General features: G+C 48.4%; 1 protein-coding gene across 1 annotated transcript in view; it reads left to right on the forward strand.

Annotated features, from left to right (window-relative positions):
• Positions 1-8,141: 8,141 nt before the first annotated feature.
• The window catches only part of DRC11 (dynein regulatory complex subunit 11), a gene marked incomplete at its 5' end in the record, with an annotated part of 132,512 nt that continues 120,860 nt past the window's right edge, over positions 8,142-19,793 (forward strand). Inside the window, 4 exons of the mRNA XM_080689629.1 lie at positions 8,142-8,459; positions 10,133-10,252; positions 14,331-14,522; positions 15,853-15,924. Of these exons, the coding sequence (XP_080545755.1) occupies positions 8,142-8,459; positions 10,133-10,252; positions 14,331-14,522; positions 15,853-15,924 (702 nt within the window). The remainder of the gene's footprint in view (positions 8,460-10,132; positions 10,253-14,330; positions 14,523-15,852; positions 15,925-19,793) is intronic.

The raw sequence follows: 19,793 nt of genomic DNA on the forward strand, positions 1-19,793 counted from the left end.
GGTAGTGGCTTGCACGCCACCTTGTGGCAGGAATCAGCCCTGCTGGCCCCTGAGACCTGAGTGCTCTAGACAGATGAGCTGCTCTCTCTTGTTAGAACTCAGTTGGGCCCTCAGGGAGACTCGGGTGTGGGTGAGGAGCCCCTTCTAGCTGAAAGGTCTTGATCAAACAGAGGCATCACAGCAGAGTGGCGTGGTTCTCCATGACCGAGGACCCGCTAAATAAAAAGCTCGAGTTGGGCCCCACGAGCTTCCTGCGATCCCGGACATATTCCACATCCTTGTGAGTTTCTAGAAAAGGAGGTGTGGCGACAATGTTATCATCTTGGGTTCTCCAAACTCCTTCTCACTGTCTGTAGGTATCAGCCCGGCAGACAAGGATACCGCCGCAGGTTCAACTTGGCCCTGTATCAGCCCTACACCCGACAAAGTCTTCATCTCATGGCACTGTTGAGGACAGGGAGGGACACATGATGACGTGCGGCGGCAGAGTTCAGACCTGCTGATGGAGGCTATCTTGACCTAATTCTACAAGAACATTCTTCTGGTTTTTTTTTTTTAGGAACTAGAGATGGAACCCAGGGACATTCTGCCTCTGAGCTATACCCACAACCAGCCCTATTTTTTAGTTTGAAACAAGGTCTCACTAAGTTGCTGAGGCTGATTGTGAACCTGTGATCCTCCTGTCTTAGCCTTCCAAGTACTGAGATTACAAGCATGTACCACCGGGCCTGGCTTGGAAGAACATTCTTAAAATGGCCTGGATTGGGTGGGAGGGGTGAATGGAACTGGCTGGGAATGGTGACTACTGAACGAGGGAGGAGAAGATGCAGACAGGCTGAGCGTCCAGCTGAGCAGCAGGCCTGGCCACCCAACAGTGGGTATGAACAGTGCAGCGCCCAGGAAGGGTCCCTTTCCCACCTAGGCTTTGTGATGCTGGTTCCCATCTGAAGAACACCGACTGCGTGTGTTTGTTCTCCCCCTGGACAGAGCTCAGATCCTGCCCCACTTTCTTCTCCTATAGAATGTCTTACTCATCTTCTTAGCATGATACGTATCTTGTGACTGCCTGGATTTCACCATCAAGCTATTTGTTCTCTAGAAGAGCTCATGGGCCATGGCATATGTGACCTGTGGCCGACATGGCTGGTGCTACCTTCTGAGCTGGCTGAGTCCTGATTGGGTTCCTTTATCTACATCCCCAGGGGTCATGATGGCACACACCTGTAATCTCAGTATCGGGAATGCTGAGACAGAAGGATTACAGGTTTGAGGCCAGCCTCAGCCACTGAACAAGACCCTGTGTCAAAATAAAACATAAAATAGGGCTGGGAGTGTAGGTTCGAGGTAGAATGTCTCTGGGTTCAATTCCCCATCACCAAATAAATAAATATATAAATAAATAGTTAAACTCTTGCCTACCTCTCTGCCTTTTTGCCCAGGTGAATCCCAGCTGGTCCTTTTCCTATCTCAAGATGGTACAATGTCAGCATGTGATCCCCAGAGCTACAGGAGACATTCATGACCACAAAGGGTGTCCGTTCAACATCCCTAGTGCAAGCTTGCTAAGCACCGGAGAGACCACCAGAGACCAGTCCTCCAGGGCATCACCAAGCCACTGAGCTAATCAGCCCTGAAGCTGCTGCACCTCCATCCTTGGGTTGGAGGGAGCTTCTGCGTTCTCTAATTGGCTAAGCCACTGCACACTGGGTTTTCCATTATTTGCATTTGTTAATATGCCAATTTATGCATGAGTGCTAATGTTCCTGAGGGCTGCATATGGGGAATATTAAGCTACTGAGTGGAAATGCTCTTGGGTCACAATTTCCCCCGAGAATTTTGTGAATCTTTCTTCCTATTTGTCTGACACAGAAAGATATTGTGGAGAGGTTTAATACCAGCCAGATTTCCCCTAACACTTGAAGTCCAGTAGTGTATTCGGTATATCACCTGGTATTGGTTGTTCTTCATCAGGTTTCCCTGGAATCTGGGGAAAATGTCTGATCTGCAGATTTAACTCTTTTATTTCAGAAATGTTTTCTTATATCTCTGAAAAAAAAAAAAAGAACAAAGTAAGTCTCAGGTTGAAGTCTTCTTTTCCAGGAACATGGACTAACGCTTCCATAATTGTGCGAATGTCTCCATCTTGCCCTCTACGGTCATGGTGATTGGTTCAAACCCTAAGTCAGTAAATTGTGCCTATTTCTCATTTTTTTAAATTTAATTTCTGTGTTGAAATATGTCTGACTTGCTTTTGATCCCCGCAGGTGTGTGAGCTTTTCTTTCTCAACCTGTCATTTTATATTCTCTCCCAGCTCTTATTAGGTTGATGGTCTTATCTACTTTATAACAAAAAATATAGAACACCTAAGAAAAACTCTCACTTCTTTGGCTCTTCCCCTGCCTCACCTAGGATAAAATTCTTTTTCCCTCTGTTTTTAGTGAAGCCTTGGGTTTGGAGATCTTTGGAGTTCCATCTTACTCACAGGCAACGCGAGCAATTTGTTCCCCTGTGATGTGGGCAGTTTCTCTTTGACTTTCTTCCCACTTTGCCACAGTGAGTTCAAAAGGCAGAACGTTACAGCTTTACCAACTTGTTCAAAGCCTGAGGATGAGGACTGCCCCTACAACCTTGGGGAAGCCTGAGCTCTGCCTCCCTTCTGAGATCCTGGCCAACTCTTTCCCACCACTCCTCACAAGTCCATCTTGTCCAGTGACAAAATGTTCTTTGCACCTTGAATCTTTGCCTCCTTCCCTACAAAGCCCTAGGAAATGGCAAACCTTAAACTGGGCGTGGTGGCGCACGCTTACCCTAGAATGTGGGAGGCTGAGACAGGAGGATTATGGTTTGCTGACAGCCTCAGCTACTTAGTGAGGCCCTTTGCAACTCTGTGAGACCCTGTTACAAAATAAAGAGTTAAAAATAGGGCTAAGGGTGTAGCTCAGAGACAGATTGCCCCTGTGTTCCATCCCCATTACCACACACACACACACACACACACACACACACACACACACACAAAGGCAACCTTCCTGATTTCCCCAGCTCTGTTCAGGTCTCTTAGGTGGTAGGGTCAGCTTCTATCCATCATAGTTTCGTGTGCCTGGATTTCTCCACATGGCTTGCGTACCCCTGCTCTTACAGAATCCTGTCTTCTTCGTACCAAACAGTATCCACGAGAATCCCTGGGTTTGCCTGCAGGGTTTGAGAGGGCTGGGGTTAGACGGTTCTCCACTGTGGCTCTGGCACTGATCACAGTGTTGGCGGGCAGGGCCCTGGATGGTCCGCGATTGCCCCCCCCCCTGTGTGCTCCATTTTCGGGGTGGGCAGGTTTGACTTTTCTTTCGCTTCTTCATTAGGAACCGGGGTGTTCTGAGACCTAGATACCTGTCACTCGCATGCGATGACCTTCCACACCCTTCCCCCTGGTGGGATGTGTTCCTTCTGGACACATTCCTAGGGGACTGCAGATGCTAATGTGTGCAAAAAAAAAAAAAAAAAAAAATCTCAGCAGTTACTAAAGATGAAGAAGGAGCAGCAACGCCGGATGCGAACCAGCAGGGGGGATGCCCGGACAGTGCTGAACCAGCAAAGCTGTCCCGTCCACTGAACACTAAGACCAGGAGGCCATGGAGCTGAGCGGGATGAAAGTGGAGCTAGCGGGAAACCGCAGGGCCGCGGGAATGAGAAGGCTGGCTCTGGCCGGTGCACCTGCAGGTCCCGCGCGGTTGCCACGGAGACGCAGGTCGCACTGCGCAGGCGCAGCGTCCCGTTGCTAGGGCCGCTCAGGTGCAGAGAGCTGGGGAAAGATTGCCGAGACTCCGGAGCCTTCGAGTTCCCGCTGCGCTCTTCCGCTGCGCTCTTCCTTGCCCGAAGGTTCCCAGCCCTCCTCCAAGAACCGAGACCTCTGGGTGTCCCTGCGGGGCCCGACCCTGCAGGCCATCAGCCTGCCAAGGCAAAGGAAGAGTTTCCCAGCAGGAGAGGGAAACAGGGAGAGTAGCCAGCCATGTCGAATGCGTAAGTTTTGAGCTCCTCACCATGGCGGTGGGTGGACAGGGCACCCAGTGGTAGCTGCGGGTGCCGTGGGAGGGCCAGCTCTGGATGCCAGGCGGTGGGGCGATGCCCTGGTGGTGGCAGGAGAGGTGCGGGTGGGGCACCATGAGAGGAGGCAGGGAGGGTTGGGGAGCGAGGGGACCTCAGGCAGCATGAGGCCAGGCGCCCCTAGAGTGGGAAGCTGGAGGGAGGACAGGGAGGGTGGCAGCGATGCGGCGTCGGAGGACGTAGGCCCCCGCCCGCCTGTAATAAAGTGGGGAGAATTCCCATCTTTCAATACTGGGATTTTCCATGGAAGTACATCGTCTTTCCCTCCCCACCTTCGGTGCTAGGAAAACTTCCGGGGGGGGGGCAGAAACACCAGTGTGGTATTTTTCGACCTCACATGTAGTCTTCACCCTCCTGACTTGGAAAGCTGGGACGTTGCTAGACGGCACGGTCCAGTCTGAAACTCGTCAAGCACTTTTACAAATGTTAGGCCGTCGCATGGACGAAATGAAACTCTTTACAAAGTGCATTTAAGATCTCAGCACACTTTTACATGTTTACCTGTCCCGTGGTGATCCTCTGAGGTGTCCCAGCAGGGGGCACGACTTAGATTCGCCCCTTGAGGAAGCCTGGACTCCTGACGTGAACTGGCCTGTCTGAGCCGGAGGACGCAGGAGGCAGGGCTGTTTGAAACCCTTAGCACCACTAATTTTTTTCATGGTACTGGGGATTGACCCAGGGATGCTTTGCACTTACCCAGCCCCTTTAAAACATTTTAATTTTGACACAAAGTCTCCTTGAGTTGCCCAGACTGACCTCAAACCAGCAATTCTCCTGCCTCAGACTCTCAATTAACCAGACTTAACAAGCATGCACCACCACACCTGGCTTCTATTTTAAACCTATATCACTTTCACCTTTTAAAACCATCTTGCTGAGCCGTGGCGTGGTGGCGCACACTTGTAATCCCCGCGCTTGGGAGGCTGAGACAGGAGGATCGCACAGGTTTGAAGCCAGCCTCAGCTACTTAGTGAGGCTCTCAGCGACTTAGTGAGACCCTGTTTCCAAATAAAATATGAAATGGGTCTGGGAGTATAGCCCAGAAGTAGAAAGCCTCTGGGTTCCACCCCTAGTACCACCAAAAGAAATTTTTTTAATTAAAAAAATAAAACCATCTTACTATAACCAGGAAAAAAAAAAAAACGTAGGTCCACACAAAAACCTGGAGGCTGAGACAAGAGGAAAAATCTGGGAGGCTGAGAAAAGAGGATCGCCATTCGCAGCCAGCCTCAGCTTAGGTCAATGAGACCCTGTTTCAAAATAAAGAATAGGGCTGGGGGTGTAGCTTGGAGGTAGAATGCCCTGGGCTCCATCCAGTGCACCACAAGAGAACTTCTGCAGAGATGGGGAGTGACATTCCATCCTCCACAACCCAGGTGACCTTCGAAAGCGCTGGCTAAGTGAACAGAGCCAGACACAGAGGGCCACCTCTGAAATGACTCTACCACACATGTCCCTGGCTTGCTCTTTTCCAGCCTGACGGCGGTGGCGCATTCCACAGAAACCGTGCTTCAAGTTTTGAATTTGAACCTCTCCTGGGTATACGGTCCGATTCTCTCTTGGGGTGCTGCCCACCCAGTGAGCCGCCTCTGTCACCCACCGTCACCAGGGGAACCTCCAGGGTCCCCAGTGCACTGTGCTGCTGGCCCAGACGACCCGTTGATGAGGAGTGTTCCATACATTTTCAACCCCTAACATTTGCAGCTAATAATGGGTTTATCAGAGCGCAGCCACGTAGTGAGTGGAAGAGAAGCTGTATATGAAACCTTTAGAACAGCCAGACAGAAACCAGACCTACTGGAGGAGTGGGACCTGAGGAGCAGCAACTTAATGGCACGTGTTCCTTTGGGGTGATGGGAATGCCGCGGAACTAGGCGATGGGGATGGCTGCCCAGCACTGCGAGCAGAGCAAAAACCATGACCTGCACACTTGAAAACAATGCTCCTAGCCCAGTGCAGTGGGACACGCCTGCAATCCCATCCTTGGGAGAGCAAATCCTGCCTTCCGATTTTTTTTTTTTTTTTTTTTTTTTTTTTTGCGGTACTGGGGCTGGAACCCAGGGGCATTGTACCTCCAAGCTACACCTCAGCCCTATTTTTTAGTCTTTTTATTTTTTGAAACAGGGTCTCATTGAGTCCTGAAGGTCCTCACTAAGGAGCTGAGGCTGTCTGTGAACCACCCCCCGCCTCCCGAATGCTGGGATTACAAGCGTGCGCCACCACGCCCGGCTCCGTGCTCAGATCTTTGAGCAGTAATTTCTCTGCGCCCAGTGCCCTCCTCTGGAACTGGGATAATGATTGTGGCTGCCTCAGAAGGATACTCTGAAGATGACACCGTTATTCTACGTGAAGCACGGAGAACAGTCTTCAGGCATACAAATCCAAACCACGTCTCCTTTCCATCTTGCTCCTGAATATACAAGGGCCAAACCCACCCTAAAACTGGGGGCATCTCTACCAGGAACGTACTGGCCAGGGTCAGCAGGTCTCATAAACGGGCCAGGGACAGCGGTGTAGACAAAGGCCAGGTGGCAGGGTATCCCCGCCAGCAGCACAGCCCTCCCACCTGCGCCCCGCCCTCTGTTGCACACTGGGGAGGGAGCACGCAGCGCACTGTCTCAGCCTCCCAGCCAGTGGTGGGGTGTCCCATGTTGGAAATCACTCGTGCCCTCTTCTCTGCTATGGGACATGACAGCAATGGGTGACTAGACTACAATTGATGTATCTGCCCTGTTATTGACACCTCAAGATTTTTGCTATCTTAAAAATACACCTCTTGGCTGGGTGTGGTGGCACACGCTTGTAATCCCAGAGCTTGGGAGGCTGAGACAGGAGGATCACACAGGTTCGAAGCCAGCCTCAGCTACTTAGTGAGACCCTGTTTCCAAATAAAGAATAAAACAGGGCTGGGGATGTAGTTCAGAGGTCACAGTCCCCAACCTCCCCAAAAATACCCCGTACACAAAATAATAAGATTATATAGTTGTGGCAAAAATCAAATTGTGGGCCAGGTGTGATGGCGCACGCTTGTAATCCCAGTGCTTGGGAGGCTGAGACAGGAGGATTGCACAGGTTCGAAGCCAGCCTCAGCTACTTAGTGAGGCTCTCAGCAACTTAGTGAGACCCTGTTTCCAAATAAAGTATAAAATAGGTCTGGGAAGATAGCCTGGAGGTAGAAAGCCTCTGAGTTCCACCCTCAGTACCACAAAAAATAAAATGAATAAAAATAAAAAATAAAATAAAAATAGATTTCTCACAAAAATAAAATACACTTCTGTGATTGTCCTTCATGCATGGTTATAAGCGTTTCCCTAGGAAACCTCAGCAAAGCCAGAAGGGAAGGGGAGGGGAGGAAGAAGGCTGAGGTTTCTTCATGGAAAAGCTACATTTGAATACGTGTACACATGTGAGTAGAACATTGTCAGCCTGGACACTCAGGACAGGGAGGGAGGGAGAAGGGGAAGCGGGTGGAGGCACCAGGTACTGTGTGAATGTCTGCCGCTGTCAACACGGTCCACGCTACGATGTGAGACCTCAGTGCACCAATAAAAAGCAAAAAAAGAAAACACTCTAAGAAGAAAAAATTAAGAGTTTCCCTGGGGTATAATCATTTATTCAGAGTGTGCCCATGTTCAACTTTATAGGGCGATGTTGGATAACTTTCCCAAATGGCTGTTCCCATTTATACACTAGCTGTGTGTATGGACCAATCAGTTAATGGGTATCCATGGCTTCTTCTTTTAAATGGAGATAATAATATGGATATAATAATCCTGGCCTCACAGGTCTGGCGAGGAACAACTATATCATTCAGGAAAAGCCTTTTTATATTGTTTGATAAGAGCAGTGGGTGTGTCCCAAGGCCACGTGCACACGCGAGCAGGATATAAATTGTCCCATAAGCCTTGAAGCCGTCTGCAGTGTCCTGAGCTCACGTCCGACCGGGCAGTATTGTATTTTGTTGTGCCAGGTGGATAGTGTGCATGCCTGACCAAATAGTATTTCCTTGTGAGAATGCCTGACATCTGTGTCTTTCCTCAGGATGTACAATCAGCTGTGGCATCAGACCCAAGATGCCCTCAACTCTTTGCTTGATAAAGAGTCTCAAGTTGAACCACAAAGAAATCCATTCTTCATCTTCCAAACGCTGGCCACCTTCTACATAAAGTACGTCCAGATCTTCAGGAACCTAGAGAATGTCTATGACCAGATAATCCACCCGCAGAAGCGAATGCTGGTCCGGAAGGTGCTGGACGGAGTGATGGGCCGCATCCTGGAACTGAAAAATGAAATGGTCGAGTTGGAATTAACCGAGTTTCATTATTTTGATGATATTTTACAAGACCTCAAGTTGGCACCTGTAAGTACTCTTTTTTTTTTTTTAACCTGATTGGTATCTTTTTTTGTAAATAAGATAAGATATGCAAGTGTGCATGTACCTAATATTTAGACATCTGTTTAGAGTTGTAGGTATCTTACAGTCCCAACAGTTAAACCTGCTGTCACAGATGAGCCTGGCTTCCTTCATTTTCAGTGCACAGGAACCTTTAAGTCCTTAACATGGGTTGGTACCTAAAACATGGTGTCTGCACAGGACATGTGGATTGGAGTAGGCTGACCCTGTCGTAAATGCCCTGCCGCACACGCCCGCCCAGTTTCCCCAAGCAGTGCCCACATGTCTCTGTGTCTGTGAGAAGTCTCTCTGGCTATGTTTTGCCCATCATCACCTCCCAGATGAGCCCCTGTTGGTTGCTGGCTCCTCATGCCCAGGTGGAGGCAGCCCCTCCTTTGCTTTAGGCCGGCGGTGACCCAGAGGATTCATGGCTATGGGCCTTTGCACCTTCAAAACCAAAGAGGGAGGTGTCCCCCACCCCTTCCCTTCCTTCTTCTCCTGGATTTGTCTCTGCTGGCACCTGGTGGCCTCTGCACCTCCCACGGGCATCCAGCCTGGCGTGATGGAGACTGTCCTGGATGATGTTTCTCAGTGGACCAAGGGTCTGTATCCTGGACCAGTACCTCTGTACTCCAAGGGTCTGTATCCTGGACCAGTACCTTAGACTGGTAAAAACTCATTCAAGCTCCACTAATTTGAAAGTGACATCACCAATTTGGTAAAAGACACTGGTGAGGAACAGATGTTGATATTTAGTAGGTTAAAAAAAAAAAAACAAGCTTTGTTATAATGAAGTTGTGGCCACCTATATACTAATAGTTGGTGGTCCTCATGGTAATTTATTAGGTTTAATTAAAAGATCTCCCTAGCCTGATACTTTGCTATCCAGGTCTGAATCATTATTTTAGGTAGGCTGAAACAGGATAATACTTCTTTAAAGAAATTCATGAGTAATCATGAGTTAATTGAGTCCCAATTAGTACAAATCCCCGGGGTCTTACTATGATGGTTAAGACAAAAGGCCTGGTTATACTTCCCATCTGACTATGTCCCTTAGCAGCAAGGGATTCTCTCCACTCCACTGACCTGGGCCTCTCCGTATTAGTCTGCATTCTCACACCTATAATCTAAAAGACGTGACCATGTAACTTGGAGAAAGGAACATCTATCAGCTCAGGTTCAGTCCATGTGAGGCCGGGGACGGCAGATCTCAGGGCATGGAGGCCGGGGAAGCAGAGAGGGCAAGCACTAGGCTCCGCTCTTCGTATCATGGAGGCCAGAAGCGAGAGGACATGCAAGGGAGGAGGGACCGTCTATAATCCCCAAGGCTGCAACCCAGGGATCCGACTCCTCCAGCCAGGCCCAGGGGCCTAGCCGCCACCTGGATACATTCATTACGAAGGATTTATCCATTTATCTGCTGCTGGGATTCCAACCTTCACGACTCAATTATATCGACTCCAAACCTCAATTTATGAGCTCTTAGGGGCCATTTTATATCTTAACTACAGCACTCTTACATTAAACAGGAAACAAAGCAACTCTCTTTGATGGGCTTGAGCTTACTGTGTAATGTGAACAGATTTGAATCTCAGAATTATAACAAAAATGCTCTTTTGCATTTTTTTTCTCTTCTCTAGCAACAATTAGATATTCCCATACCCAAGTATTTTTTGAAGGAGAAGATGGAAGTAATCAAAGGAAGAGAGAAAATCCTCGCTCAGATCTTAGCCGACAGTGGACTAGGTGTACACGATGTGGTTTGTATCTTTTTTTTTTTTTGGCGGGTCTGGGGATGGAGCCCAGGGGCATTTGACCTCCGAGCTACACCCCCTGCCCTATTTTTTTCATTCATTATTTTGAAACTGGGTCTCACTGAGTTGCAAAGGGCCTCACTAAGTAGCCGAGGCTGTCCTTGAACCGCGATCCTCCGATCTCAGCCTCCCAACTGCTGGGATTACTAGAGTGCGCCACCATGCCTGGCTGGATTGTATTATTTTAACAAACATTTTTTCATGATCTATATAACTTCCTTCTTCTGCTGATCCTGATTGTGTGAGAGAAATTAGATTACTTTTAATTTGAAAGGAAAAACCCACCCTCTCCCCTTGTTCTATACACAATAAGAAGTTGCATAACTTTGGAATATGGCTTCGGTGACACATAATCACTATTTTCCAAGAGCTCAGAAATAGAGCTCAAAACCTAGGGGCCTTGTTCTTTCAGTTGAGATATCTAAGACTGAGTCGATTATTAACTCTGTTTAAACTTTTCATCTCAAATCCATCTAGTCAAAAGCAAAACGTTGTTCATATAAAATGCTGAAATGCCCATATAGCTTCGCAGGAACTTGAAAATGGCATGCTTTCTTAAACGCCCACGACCTTTAAAAGTTGAGTGACCTGTGGATCACCTGGAATGCCCCGTCTGTGGGGAAAGAAAAAGGATCCTGAGAGGTCCCCTGGAGAGCCAGGAGAGGGGTCCAGTTGGTCCCCAGCCCCACGCCCCTTGGCCGCAGTGTCTACCCCTCAGGACTGACTCCACCTCCTCTGGTAATCTGCTCTGCAGCCTCCTGGGGGACAGTCTTTTTCCATCAGTCCTTCCCACAGGGCCCGGCCCTGTCCACCTCCTGCCAGGTCCACCGCTGGGGACTGTCACCGACTGTAAAGTCGATGCCTCGTGCCCCAGCTGGTCCTTCTGGCCCAAGCAGTAAGACAGCACTTGACTATAAACACTGGGCACTTCAGAGGGACAATCCTGAGATCAGAGGGGCCCAGTGAGGACTGAGCGCAAGGTTCTCCTGTACAGAGGCCCTACTGGGTAGTGCCAGCCTGGCTCCTGGTGTTAAGGAAGATTCCAAGTATTTCTCATGGGCGGCAGGGGCCAAGGTGGCCTGTGTGCTTACCCCAGGAGACAGGTGAGATGCACCTGGATTAGCTATTGGGGGTCGGTCTCTCTCTCTCTCTCTCTCTCTCTCTCTCTCTCTCTCTCTCCCTCTCTCTCTGTATGTCACTGTCTGTCTGTCTGTCTCTCCCTCTGTTTATGTCTCTCTCTGTGTATCTCTCTCTGTCTCTCTCTCTCTCTCTCTCTCTCTCTCTCTCTCTCTCTCTCCTTCTCTCTCTGTATGTCACTGTCTGTCTGTCTGTCTCTCCCTCTGTTTACGTCTCTCTCTCTCTCTCTCTCTCTCTCTCTCTCTCTCTCTCTCTCTCTCCTTCTCTCTCTGTATGTCACTGTCTGTCTGTCTCTCCCTCTGTTTACCTCTCTCTCTCTCTCTCTCTCTCTCTCTCTCTCTCCTCTATCTCTGTCTGAATAACATAGTTCAGACTGGAGAGGAGAGGGCTTGCTCTTCTCTCTTGCATACCTGCCTGTCAAAATGGTACCCATCCTGCAGAGCCCAATTCAACACAGCATCCTTCAAAAACCTTTCCTGATTCAACTAGCTCAGGGTGACCTCTTCTTCCTGACCCTGCTCCCAAACCACTGGCACCTCGTCTGCACTATGAACTCCTCAAAGTTGGTTCTAACCTGATTGGGGGCCACGCCACCATCTTTTCTCCCCTGGGCTCCTGCCTCTGTTCTTTCTATCCACGAACCTGCCAGAATAAAGTGTTCATGTTCGACTTAGTCCCCCAGAGGACTCCCTTCGCCCTGAGCTACAATGAGCAACACAGAATCCACCCGAGGTTTTACACGGGAAATGGAAAGGGGGGTGACATTGCACAGTCTCTGGTGACACTTCTCTTTGCTGTTTGCGCTGCCCAGGGTCCCTCTTCACTTGTGTGAGATCAACATCAGGGCATTTCTGCCTCCCTTCCGTGGCTCAGCCCCGCCGCCTCCGCTGGGCAACACGCTCACCTGCAACCTGTCTCATTTCAGACATGCCCGGTGCCCACAGCAGCCCTGGACTCCGCTGTGACTCCCTCTCCCCTTTCTTGTCCCGCTCAGTGCTGGCCTCGCCTTCAGCTGCTTATTTCTTCAAGACATATGCAGCATGTACCCAAGATGAACTTGCATAAGTGGACACTGTCATCCCTCTCCCACATCTGGATGCTCAGTGCCCATGCTCGAGGCCTCCATAGGAGACATCTCGGTCACGTTGGGTAGACCGCTCACCATCCTTTGAGCAGGGTGGCTCAATAGAGGCTGTGGTGACTTCCAGAATGAGCGTGGAATCGGAAGGCTATGATTGCTCTACACTCGTAGGTGCCCAGTACACACTGCAGCGCTGGTCCATACGCCCTCTGATCCAGTACCGGAGTGATGTTCATTTTACTCTGACACGCAAAGCACACCACTGAGATGTGTGCTCTGGGCGTTGGAGGTATCCAGCTCTCACTGAGAACAGACTCGGGGCCTTGGTAGGAACGAGCTTCCTTGTAAGCAACCGTACTCCTGTGCCACGTGGAGGGGAGTGGGGGGGTCCTCAGAAGGAGGGCCAGTCTCAGTTACGGGTGATTTTCCACTTACTACCCTGGGAACTTGTGTAAACTTCTCTACTTCCTTGAACCTCAGGTTGGTTGGTTTGTTTTAACTCTTAAGCAGGCACTGTGGCACCTGCCATCAGAGGTCACTTTTGTGAATTTGGTGAGTGTATAAGAAGAGCACCTGGCATCTGTAGGTGCAGCAGATTCCCTTCCCTGTCCTTTCCACGCCCTCCTGTGGCCCCCACCACGTGGCATAGATCCTCCAGGGAAGCAGCGGCCCAGGGATGGATGGAGCCCCTCGCCTGAAACCTTGAGACCCCGGGGCCTTTCACTGTCTCATGGTCGCCGCTCTCGGAGGCCTGGAAATGGACTCAGCCTGCACTTTCTGCCACTCTGGCTCCGGTGGCCTCTCCCCAGGCCACACATACAGCTTCCCTCTGCCCCAGGGACTGCAGTGGGCCATCACTCCTGGGCCCCTTCAGAGCTCTTGTCCCTCTCTCCCCCAAAATGACACAACCCGTCACCTGACTTTGTCCCCTTATGCCCCAGCTGGTGACCTCAGCTGATGTCCTCACCATCTCCTGCACCAGCCCAGATTTTAATTTTAATGGCACTCATCATGTCTGGATGATTTATTTATTTATTTATTTATTTATTTATTTATTTATTTATTTATTTATTTTTGGTGGTACTGGGGTTCCTGGAAACCCTTTTACCTCCGGGCTACACTCCCAGACCTATTTTATACTTTTTTTATTTGGAAACAGGTTCTCTTAAGCCAGCGCGGCTGGCTTCAAACCGGCACGATCCTCCCGTCTCCACCTCCCAAGTGCGGGGATTACAAGCGTGCGCCACCACGCCCGGCAATGTCTGGATGTTTTAAAAAAACAAGTTTGTAGTTATTGGAAGACATCTCATATATAAACTTAAATGTCCCTAAAATTATTTTAACATTAGTCATGTTTATTAGGTTAGCCTACAGTTGATTTTAAACTCTGCATTTTACTTGATGTGTTTTTTTTAATTTTTGAATTCTCATATCAGAGCTGTGTTTTTAATTTCTGTTTCTACTGTTAATGTCATAGCAGCAATTTCAACTTTTATTGAATCCACTTTATTGAAATTTCTAGTATAACTTGCTGCCAGCTTAAAATACTGGGCTTGGGGTTCTAATTATTCTGTTTGGAAGGGTAGAGGAAAGCTACAGGTCCTTGAATTTGAGATGATAACATGAACGTGGCGGAGTGTCAGAACATACGTAATCTACTGGGAGACACGTAGCATTGACTAACCCACACACGCTCTGACCTGTGGGAACGTTTAGCTGGGTATGTCAGAAGTCAGAACATGATGTTTCTGGGGTCAGTGGATGTAGTTAACATGTTTGAACACTGACTTATTCTGGCTTCTGCAGAAATATGCTATAAAGAGTTTTCCCTTGGAAGAGGCTATAAAATTCATCCAGATTGCTGAAAGGGCACGGCAAGGTCGCCTAAGAGCCATGTTCATGAAACAAATCTATCTTCAGGAAATCAGAGCAAAGCAAGCCAGGCTACTTGGGGAGAAACCAACGGATGTCGGAGCCGCAGCACTCCAGATCCAGAAGGTAGGAGCCTGGGGCACCTGACGTTGGTGTTCAGAGGGTCTCACGCTGTTGGACATACATTCGGCTTAAGGGGTGGGTGAGTCCAAAACTCATATGCCCCAAATCCTACCTTTACTGGGGCTAAATTTAGTTAATAAGCTCCAGAATGATTTATTAATGGTTAAACCACTGTGGAAACCATTAACTAAACTTGATCATATTTGCTTTATTCTAAATGGGTATTAAACAGCTAAACTTGGGACATTTTATTCAAATATTTTAAAGGCCACTGATAATTGCTGTAAAGAATGTGGCTAAAGTTCAGTGAGGATATAAGTCCTTAGTGAATCTTTGAAAACCCATTCATGCATGGATGTGTAATTACAGAGGGGAGGAGCCTGCAGAAACTTACACCACATAAAAAATCCCAGCGACCATCACTAGTAACCAGCACCCTGGGGTCCTTCCAGAAGCGGCCCCAGGGGGCTGTGCATGGTCCGATGAACACCACTGATGTGTGCCCCGTTTTCTCAGATGGCATCTAGGGTTACTTACAGGAAAAATGAGGGAGATGTCAGTGTGGCACGATTTAGAATCAGGATTGAGAAAATATGCATGAGAACACAGAGACAGGCCAGAAAAACGAGGGCTCTCCCTAATTGCCCTCATTAGGATGGGAGGGGAGGCCAGAGGGATGAACGGGGGCTGTTTTCTTGCAAGTTTCTGTGGGGATATGAAGTTTTAGTATCTGAGTTGGAAGGTTGGGTTATACCATTCTTGAGGATTTCTTTGTTATAATTCCCCCCACATCTGTTTGGAAATTTTCCTCTTAAAGCCACGAAGTAGCTGGATACATCTATAATCCAGTACTTGGGAGGCTGAGACAAGAGGATCATAGGTTTGAGGCCAGTCTCAGCAACTTAGCAAGAACTTGTTTCAAAATAAAAAATAAAATCAGGCTGGGGGTGTAGCACGGAGGTAAAATGCCTCTGGGTTCAATCCCCAGTGCCAAAAAAGAAAAGAAAACGTAAAAAGCCATGAAGTGCCACCCTTCTGTGAGGTCTGGAGTCACACTCCTGCCTTCTAGAAGTTTCTCTTAAAGGTATCGAGGTAGGGGAGCTTCACAAATGAGAGTTATAGGTCATTTCTGTGATTCATTCTTTCTCTAAAAATATTTGCCTGTGGTACAGGAAAAATAATTTATCAACACCACACACACACACACACACACACACACACACACACACACACCCTGGGTTTATGATACTGGGGTGTGCAGTTTGTGGGAGAAGCTGTGTGACAGGTTTTCTCTGCTTATGTACTAAACAAGTGGCCATGTGTTGGCCTTCAGGTTTGGCGAGGTTTCCATCAGTCCAAGAAAACCGAAAAAGAGAGAGAAGAAGAGATGGTCTTCCTGGGTATGGTAAGTTTCCGTATAGACAGGATCCTGTTCCTTTAAGACAATAGACTCTGTAAGCCTGAAAGCAGATTGGGTGTCCTGGCAGAGCAGAGGCACCCGTGGTGGACAGAAGTCTCCCTCGGGGTCCATCCCTCGGGTTGCATCCATTGACACCTGTCTGTGACAGCACAGAGTGCTCTGAAGGTGTCCACAGCATCCCCGCGGGCATGGTATGCTATCCCTTCTGATGCCAATGACACACTCTGCCTGCTGGTATCTATGGCCAGGAGAACGCATTTGCATTGGTACACTGGCCTTTGGGGGTCTTTCCCTGTGATCACTAGATCACAGAGTTGGAGCGGTGAGGATGTTATCTGTTGCTATGCACCAGCCTTAACACAACAGCAGCCATGTGTGGTCTCCCAGCTCCCATGCTCAGGGATCTGTACGACGAGCCGGGCCTCAGCTGGGGCTGGGATCACAGCTGAGGCCCAGCCAGGGAAGGACCGGCTTCCAAGCTGTGTGGCTGTCGGCGCTTCCTAGTGGGCCGGGGGCCTCATTTCCTGCCAGCTCTTGGCAGAGGTCCCCAGGCCACGTGGGCCTCTCCATATGGCAAGTCCCTCCATGAAAGCTAGCCAGGAAGAAGGGTCCCCTGGCAGCCCTGTGCCGACAGCCACGAATGGCAAGACGGTACCTTTGCCCTGGTATGTAGGTTAGAAGAGAGTTACAGGCTCTGCCCCCCCCCCCCCAATCTCAGAGGAGAGTCCCTGAGGGTGTGAGGGCCAGTAGGCGGGTACCAGGGACACCTTGGAGTCTGTCTGCCATAAAAGACTCTTCGGTCTTGTCATCATCATGGAGCGCAAGGCCTTCGAGGAGCCTTGCTTGTCCCTGGCCTGAGCTCCCGGCACCCGGTGCCCTTGGCCCTGGACAGCCCATTCTGTATCATTCTCGAAGCTCCCTCTTGTTTTATACTAAACTCCACTGACTGGCTGGGCCCTGTCTTAATCCTTTTTATGTGACAACTTGAAGCCCTTCGCAGGCTGGTCCTCACCGCAGACGGTGGCCATTTCTGGCAGGGCCTCATTGGTTGCCCTGCTTGGTTTTCATTAAAGGGAAATGTAAAAGAAAGAGGTGGGGAGGAGGGAGGGAGGAAGGAAAAGAGGGAGGGAGGGAGGGGTGACGTGGAGCCTGGTGCAGTCGCAGGTATGCCACAGGGAGCTGCATCGCTCAGTGTCCCCTGTGTGATGCCCAGAGAGAATTATTAAACAGTTATATTGACAAGTACAAGGGCTGAGTCTCTGAAAACACTAATAACATGCAAAGTTCTGAAAAGAAGAAACCCTAATATGCCCTACATAACCACAGATACCAAGTTAAGAAAATCCTATCAGATAATGGCATGAGCAAGTATGGTCAGAAATAGAAAATATGGAACAGAGAAAACTGTCCAAGGAAGTCTAAGATCAGGACTCACTATGCAGCAGGCAGCCGCCGTACACCAGCCACTGGAGGAAGCTCTGGGCAGCCTGGCAGAGTCCCTGTGTCGGGCAGGGTCCTGAGACCCCGGTGATAAACGGAGCAGTAGGAGAGTGTTCTCGAGCCGGGTGAGGGGCGCGCAACTGAAATCCCAGTGCTCAGGAGGCTGGGGAAGAAGGATGGAAAGTTTGAGGCCAGCTTCAGCAACTTAGCAAGACCCTGTTTAAAAAAATAAATAAATAAAAAGGGCTGAAGGAGTAGCTCAAAAACAGAAGGACAGAGGGCGGTGAGGGTGTGGGAACATGGCACAGGATGGGAGGGCAGAGACAAGACGGAGGGAGCCTCAGACTGAGCACAGTTGCAGGAGAGAAATGACAGAGGCGTTAAGCACTCCATACCAACCAGCGGGAACAGAGCCGAGATGCTGGTGCCGGGTTCAGACGCAGGTGCACCGCCTCGGGCCCCACAGGGGAGGGTCCACACGCCCACCCCTCTGAGTCTGCTTTGTTGCCAACATTAAAAACATACATTTTTGCCAAGTAACACCAACCCTTGAGTTTTTATTGCTAACAAAAACATAAGAATGTGAGCCCAGGGTCTGACGTACATTGTGACATCAGTGTGGCTTTAGCTTGGAGGAGATTGGTGCCCGGGAACAATTCCTATACTTAAAGTATCCCATTGTATATCTTTAGAACTGATGTTTTACAGCTCCTCTATATTTTATAGAATGTAAAACATGAACACTATAATCCTATTATAATTCTTTTATTCTTACATCTTTCTACAATAGGCATGTAGTTGTTACTATATAATTACCAATGAAATGCGGGTCCAAACTCACATCAGAGAAGGGCAAGATATGAATCATGGCTAAAACAATGGGATGTCGCTTTTTAAACTGAAAATTAAATAATACAATTGGAAACACATTTTTCCCAATTCTATATCGAGCAAATGTACATCCCAGTAGATTGAAAACTGAGACAGGGATTTTTCCTTTTCTTTCTATTTATGACAGTAGATGCACTCACAAAGTAATATAAGAAGTAAAAACTAAATACAGTTTTCAGTATTCAGCCAACGTGGGTTCTGCTCTTCTTTTTAGCATTCTTTTTGTTTTTATTTCCTAATTCTGCATTTCCTCTTCTCAGTGATAGAGATACTAGATCAGATGCTTGCCATCACGTGACAGACTGTGAACATGGCCAGTTAAGCCACATTTCACTTAGTGATAATCACATAACTATTCCATTTTCAGCTGGGCGTGGTGGCCCACGCTTGTAATCCCAGCATTCAGGAGGCTGAGACCGGAGGATCACAGTTCACAGCCAGCCTCAGCTACTTAGTGAGGCCCTCTGCAACATAGTGAGACCCTGTTTCAAAATAAAGAATAAAAGATAGGGCTGGGGGGTGTCACTTGGAGGTAGAATGCCCCTGGGTTCCATCCTCAGGATGCAAAAAATAAAAAACTAAATAAATATTCCATTTTCTTTTCTGGGACGTTAGGACTTAAGAGATTTAGCTTGTAGCATTAAGTACAGACAAAATATAATCTCTCCCATCCCCAGATCTTGACCTTTAAATGTCATCAATTTTATAGCTGCCCATTCTGACCCAGATATGGTTATACACACCTGTAATCCTAGTACTTGGGAGGCTGAGACAGGAGGATCACAGGTTTGAAACCAACCTCAGCAACTTAGGATCTCAGCAACTTAGCAATACCCTGTTTCCAAATAAAATAGTAATAATAAAATTGGGCTGAGGATGTAGCTTGGAAGTAAAATGCCCCTGGGTTCAATAAAGTAATAGTCTATTATTTTATTAATAATGAGTATGATGTATAGTATTTATTATTTAAAACAACAGTGTTTATTAATGATAAATATATTTATGGTGTTTATTATTTAAAATAATAAACATTATAATAAAATGATGATGATGACATGTTCTAAATTACAAAGGACACAGTTCATTTGCTTTAGAATAAGCCGGGCATGGTGGCTCACGCTTGTAATTCCAGTACTTGGGAGGCTGACACAGGAGAATCCGGGTTCACGGACAGCCTCAGCTACTTAGTGAGGCCCTTTGCAACTCAGTGAGACCCTGTTTCAAAAGAAAGAATAATAAAAAAAAAAATAGGGCTGGGCATAGCTCAGAGGTGGAATGCCCCTGGGTTCCAACCCCAGTACTGCCAAAAGAATAGTTTCTATTTTGCCATGGGCCTCATCCTGGGCCGGGCCACCTGCCTCTCTAGGCTTCATGCGATACCCATGTGGTCAGGCAGGGTCATTCCTTTGGAGGAAGGAATTCAAGTCCATGTTCTGGGCACACAGAAGTGCTCACTTTCTGGTGAAGGGCCCGTTGTTCCTATGTTTACAAAGTCTCAGGCTCTTAGGATCACCTTCACCGCT

The sequence above is a fragment of the Muscardinus avellanarius genome (assembly GCF_963383645.1).
Source record: "Muscardinus avellanarius genome assembly, chromosome: 2".
Classification (NCBI taxonomy): domain Eukaryota; kingdom Metazoa; phylum Chordata; class Mammalia; order Rodentia; family Gliridae; genus Muscardinus; species Muscardinus avellanarius.